The sequence below is a fragment of the Sprattus sprattus genome (genome assembly GCF_963457725.1).
Source record: "Sprattus sprattus genome assembly, chromosome: 11".
Lineage (NCBI taxonomy): Eukaryota > Metazoa > Chordata > Actinopteri > Clupeiformes > Clupeidae > Sprattus > Sprattus sprattus.
In genome coordinates, this window is record NC_137909.1 from 32,282,695 (window position 1) to 32,289,264 (window position 6,570).

Sequence of the window (6,570 nt, forward strand, 5' to 3'; positions counted from 1 at the left end):
ATAAAGTCACCCAACGGCAATGTGAAAGACTGGTGGAGAGCATGCCAACACACATGAAAGTTGTGATTTTAAATCAAGGTTATTCCACCAAATATTGATTTCTGAACTCTTCCTAAGTGTAAGCATTAGTATTGTGTAGTTTAAAAATGAATATGAGCTTGTTTTCTTTGCATTATTCGAGATCTGAAGACACTGCATCTTTTTTGCTATTTTGACCAATTGTCATTTTTCTGCAAATAAATGATCTAAATGACAATATTTTTATTTGAAATTTGGTAGGAATGTTGCCAGTAGGTTATAGAATAAAACAAAAATGTACATTTTACTTTAACACATACCAATAAATAGTAAAACCAGAGAAACTGATAATTTTGAAGTGGTCTCTTAATTTTTTCCGCGGCTGTATACAGCGGGTGAAATAAGTATTGAACACGTCACCATTTTTCTCAGTAAATATATTTCCAAAGGTGGTATTGACATGAAATTTTCACCAGATGTTTGTAACAACCCAGGTAATCCAAACATACAAAGAAACCAAAACAAATTAGTTCAGAAATTAAGTTATGTCTAATAATATGAAATGACACAGGAAAAAAGTATTGAACACGCTTACTGATATTTATTGAATACTTTGTACAAAAGCCTTTGACAGCTTCAAGACGCTTCCTGTATGGAGAAACTACTTGTATGCATTGCTCAGATGTGAGTTTGACCTATTCTTCAACACAAAAAGGCTTCAATTCTTGAAAGTTCCCTGGGCCTCTTCTATGAACTCTGATCTTCAGTTCTTTCCATAGATTTTCGATTGGATTCAAGTCAGGTGATTGGTTTGGCCATTCTAGCAGCTTTATTTTCTTTCTCTGAAACCAATTGAGAGTTTCCTTGGCTGTTCATTGTCTTGCTGAAATGTCCACCCTCGTTACCTCTTCATCATCCTGGTAGATGGCAGCAGATTTTAATTAAGAATGTCTTGATACATTTTTTCCATTCATCCTTGCTTCAATTGTGTGACATTTGCCAGTACCATATGCTGAAAAGCAGTCCCACACTATGATGTTCCCACCTTCAAACTTCACTGTTGGGATGATGTGCAGTGCCATGTCTCCTACAAACATGGTGTGCATTATGTCATCCAAAGAGTTCCATTTTGCTCTCATCTGACCAGACCATATTCTCCCAGTATTTCACAGGCTTGTCCAAATTTCGTGCTGCGAACTTTAAACGAGCTTCAACATGCTTTTTCTTTAGCAATGGAGTCTTATGTGGAGAGCGTGCATACAGGCCATGGGGGTTGAGTGCATTACTTATTGTTTTCTTTTAAACAACTGTACCTGCAAATTCCAGGTCTTACTGAAGCTCTCCACGAGTGGTCCTTGGCTCTTTGACAACTCTTCTGATAATTCTTTTCACTCCTCTGTCAGAAATCTTGCGAGGAGCACCTGGTCGTGGCCAGTTTATGGTGAAATGATGATCTTTCCACTTCCAGATTATGGCCCGAAACAGTGCTCACTGGAATATTCAGAAGTTTAGAAATGCATCTGTAACCAATGCCATGAGTATGTCTTGCAACAATAAGGTTGCAAAGGTCTTGAGAGAGCTCTTTGCTTTTACAAATCATGAGTTGCTTCTTGTGTGACACCTTGGTAATGAGACACCTTTTTATAGGCCATCAGTTGGGATATTAATTTGCACTGACTAGGGGCCAGATTGCCTTCTAATTACTGAAAGATTCCAGCAGTATTTTTGGCTTTCCATGCCTTTTTGCACCTCCCTTTCTTCATGTGTTCAATACTTTTTTCCTGTGTTATTTCACATTAATACACATTACTTAATTTCTGAATGTATTTGTTTTTTTTTCTTTGTATGTATGAATTACTTGGGTTGTTACCAACATGTGGTGACAATTTCATGACAATAGCACCTTTGGAAATATATTAACTGAGAAAAATGGCGACGTGTTCAATACTTATTTCACCCGCTGTATATATTTGTTTTAAATCGGCATGTTTAATAGTTTGTTTCACAATATTAGTGTTAGAGATTTGTGTATTTGTAAAAAGGCTACAACCATGAGGCAAAATCTGAGATAAACCTTGTTTGTTGTCCTTTTGTTTAGTAAAAACTGAACAATAACTTCTCCCCTCCTCTTCAAATTCAACTTTATCCTCTAAATGTGCCATTGGAACAAATCTAACATCAAATCTAACTAGAATGCGTTTCGTGAACGAACTGCGAGAGTGTGCTTGCTCTGTGACAGAGAGAACAAGTGCCTATGAATTAACATGTATTGACATCTACTCAATCAGTGTAGTGGGGCCTTCTTCCAATATATTTTAGCAAGCAACCAAGCTCAACCATTATATTGTGGCTCCACTGACATTTAGACACATGAGGGTATCTCAGAGTTTCGTTATACTGACTTACTGAGCTAAGTGAATTGTTGAAATTGCTATCTTGGTAAAAGGAAACATCTCTGCAACAATATTGGAATGAATGCGGTTACATAGCCAGCTTTACTTAAAGTTTATTGTAAGATAGGCCTATATGTTAGACTTAATGCAGTTAGAGTTAGACTGTAGGTCTAGTATCAAACGTAAGCAACACTTTTACTGTATAGCTAGAGAGCACGTGTATCACATTGGTTTATAGTCTGTCAAATTAGTTCTAGTTATTGGTGTTCGTTGGCATAAAAAGTTAGTCTTCTCTTATAAGCCTATAGTACATCTGATTAGAGCTAGCAACCATGAAAAACCTCTTCTGAAACTAAGAAGGATAACTATGACTAAAACTAATATGCATTTTTGTCTTAAGACTGAATCTAAAATAGCTGCCAAAATTAATACATCTCAGTGTTCATTTTGGCAGCTATTTTAGATTCAGCAGCTATTTTAGATTCAGTGCATATTAGTTTTAGTCACATTTAGTCATAGTTATCCTTCTTAGTTTCAGTCTAGTTTTCGAAAACTGAGCACACTACAACAGCTACGCTGTGTGTACATCCTCAAACGTTTTTCAGTTAACCTAATGATTCAAGGTCTCTCATGAATCATTACTCCCAGGACACGGGTTAATGTTAACTCACGCTATCGGTCACAACAAGTTACTTGGGATATGCTACCTCATAGTTAGCTAACGTTAGCTAGCTAAACGTTTACAGAGGCTAACGTGAAGCTTCAATCAAAAATGATTAGCTAGCTTTCCAAGCTAGCTGACACAACCTAAACACTCGACTGCCCCTTTGAAGTCAACTTAACGTTGGCTAATATATTCTAATAACTAGTTATCATTGACAGTTACAAGCTAATTTACCAAACTCCTTTCTGTCCTAAATTGAGCAGTTGCTGGTGTGAGCTACAATATGGGAGCTAGCAAAACCATTTCTAGCTCTACTTCACAATACTGCTGCCTAGTGTAATAAGTTAACGTAAAACATAAATGTTTATAAAGTATCAGACATAAACAGGATACAACACACCAGTTACCAATTGATATTATGTGTTTATATATACCGAAAATGTCAGTAAATCCAGATGATGATTATGCTGCTGCTGCTGTTTGTCCCGTCGAAAACCCTGGAGTCGCGACCCTGTCACTTGTTTCCATGTGAAATCAATGGAATGCTTCACTTTTTGGCGCCGTATTGACAACTGTCTGTCACTCGCACACTGTGCTTGTAAATTATTTTTCAAGTTTGCACGTACCTATTTATGCGAGTGAAATACTCGCACTGTAGAGCCCTGGAAGGTGTCTCTTAATATTCCTACAGTTAAATGGAGAGCGACTGATAGAGCGGGTGACGTCACAATGGCTCAACCTTCCCCATGTTAGTCAATGAGAGAAAAAGGGGATGAAAAAGGGGAATAAAAAAGGAGTGGCAAAGAGTATCGCCACGAAAAGTCATAGCAACCTGCACCGGATCGGGCCGGACGTTTTGGTGTTTGAATGGCGTCTCTAGCTCAAACGAGCGAGGAGTAGTTAGCTGCAAGAAAAACGGGGAGAATAAATAAATAAAGAAAACTTGACGATAACAATACTGTGCTTCCCTTCGGGCAAGCACACTAATTAACACTGTAACAGCTACCGCAGCAGTTATCAACCTATACAAAATATATAGCAGCCCATGTATGACAGGGAAATGAGATACAGTGTGTGTGTGTGTTGATATAATGATTGTTGTGTGTGTGTATATAAAGTGCAACTTAATAGACTAATTACATGTTTCATGTAGGTTTTTGGCTTCTCACACTATTCCCTCTAAACAAGTACATGCAATTGATATATAAACCTGACATTTCATAAATGGAAAATTGGTGATGAAAAAATTAAAAAAAATCATGGTAAAACAACAGAAAACTCTTAACTGCTCAAGGGGTTCACATACTTTCAATTGGCACTGTATATATATTACTGGGACAAAACCGATACAGTGTGTATGTTGATATGATGATTGTTGTGTGTGTATATATAAACTAAAGTTGGGAAACGTTTCTTCAGTCGATTATGCCTCCCCTTTAATAATACCAATTGGTATTGTATTGTATATCGTTGGAAAGCCTGATTAGTCACCTTTACAACGAGGTACAACTTGTAAGGATAGTGCATTTGTGGAATGAGCAACACAGCTAACTGTGTGGGTAGTGGCCCACATGTCCCTGACAGTGTAAAATGAATAAAGTGTAAAAATGGTCAATATTTGTTTTTCCTTTATACTGTGGGAGAATCATCCAATCCACCAAACAACTCAAAACAAGAGTGAATACCAACAGAAGAATATTGCAGGGGGTTTTGGCAAAAAAATGTGGGCCGCTACCCACACGGTTAGCTGTGTTGCTCATTCCACGAATGCACGATCCTTACAAGTTGTACCTCGTTGCAAAGGTGACTAATCAGGCTTTCCAACGATATACAATACAATACCAATTGGTATTATTAAAGGGGAGGGATAATTGACTGAAGAAACTTTTTTGAGGAGTTAATATATATATATAAATATATATATATATATATATATATATATATATATATATACACAATATGATACAGTGTGTGTTGATATGATGATGATTGTTGTTTATAGGTGAACTCCTGAGGATTGTGCTGATTGGAAAGACTGGAGCGGGGAAGAGTGCTTCAGGGAACACCATTCTGGGGAGAGAAGGATTTAAATCAGAGATTTCTTCTAATGCTCTCACTCAACATTGTACCAGAAAGAGTATATGTAGTCCCAGAGAGATTGAGGTGATTGATACACCTGGTATTTTTGAAAAAAACCCAGATCCAAATCATCGTAGAAATGAGATAGAGAAGTGCATTCAATACTCATGTCCAGGGCCCCACGTATTCCTGCTGGTGATTCAGGTGGGCACCTACACTGAGGAGGAGGAGAAATCAGTCAAGGCCTTACAGGACATCTTTGGGGAAAGGGCTGCAAACTACATGATCTTGCTGTTCACTCATGGTGATGACCTTAGGGGTCAGACTATCAGTGAATATGTGCGTGAGGATAAAACCAAACTGAATGAAGTAATACAGAGCTGTGGTGGAAGATACCATGTATTTAACAACCGCAGCACTGACCGCACTCAGGTTGTTCGTTTGGTGGAGAAAATAGATAATATGGTGAAAGAAAATGGGGGAGGTTACTTCATTAACTGAGTTAGACGGATCTTGATTCTAAAGATTATCTGATTATGCACTTACTGAAACACTATTCACAGAAGTCTGACATTTTCATTGGTTCTGCAATAGTTAAGTAGATTCTTTAATTCATTGTTTCATCTATACAGATATAGATATATAGATTATCAATATCATATACATACATTTATATATATATACATATATTAGTGTGTGTTACTCATTTTTTAAAGATAATTTGTTGATTGTGAATCAGGTGGTGTTTTGGTATCCAAATGTTCCAATGAGCTAGTTATGACAGGAAATGATAGTTTGCTTCTGTGTTTCATATGTAACCAATACTTAATTCTGAATTTAAAAAGACTGTAATCTTTTTCTATGTAATGCATTTTCCTTCATGTATATTAAAAAAATTCTTTAAAAACATACTGACTGTACTGGATGTGCTACTGAGAGAAAAATCTCAGCTCTACTTCTCACCATCAATAGCACATCCAGCTTCATCATGTAGCATGTCACTGTGACTAAAGTAAACTCTCATTGGTCCAGCTTCATCATGTAGCATGTCACTGTGACTAAAGTAAACTCTCATTGGTCCAGCTTTATCATGTAGCATGGCACTGTGACTGAAGTCAACTCTCATTGGTCCAGCTTCATCATGTAGCATGTCACTGTGAGTAAAGTCAACTCTCATTGGTCCAGCTTCATCATGTAGCATGTCACTGTGAGTAAAGTAAACTCTAATTGGTCCAGCTTCATCATGTATCATGTCACTGTGACTAAAGTAAACTCTCATTGGTCCAGCTTCATCATGTGACATGTCACTGTCTAAAATGCCTGTTACTGTAACAACTCTCAGTTGACTAAATATATTTCAGTTGGTTGAAAAAGTGCATTACAGACAACTATTTTTTATGATGTACATTCCATCTT

The 6,570-nt window shown here is 37.1% G+C and overlaps 1 protein-coding gene across 1 annotated transcript; it reads left to right on the forward strand.

Moving 5' to 3' along the window:
* Positions 1-5,073: 5,073 nt before the first annotated feature.
* On the forward strand, positions 5,074-5,655 carry LOC308372471 (GTPase IMAP family member 9-like; the record flags this gene model as incomplete). Its single annotated transcript, XM_080847624.1, has 1 exon — positions 5,074-5,655. A coding segment is annotated over one exon (582 nt), but the record flags the coding sequence as incomplete, so codon positions are not given.
* Between the last annotated feature and the right edge of the window lie 915 nt (positions 5,656-6,570).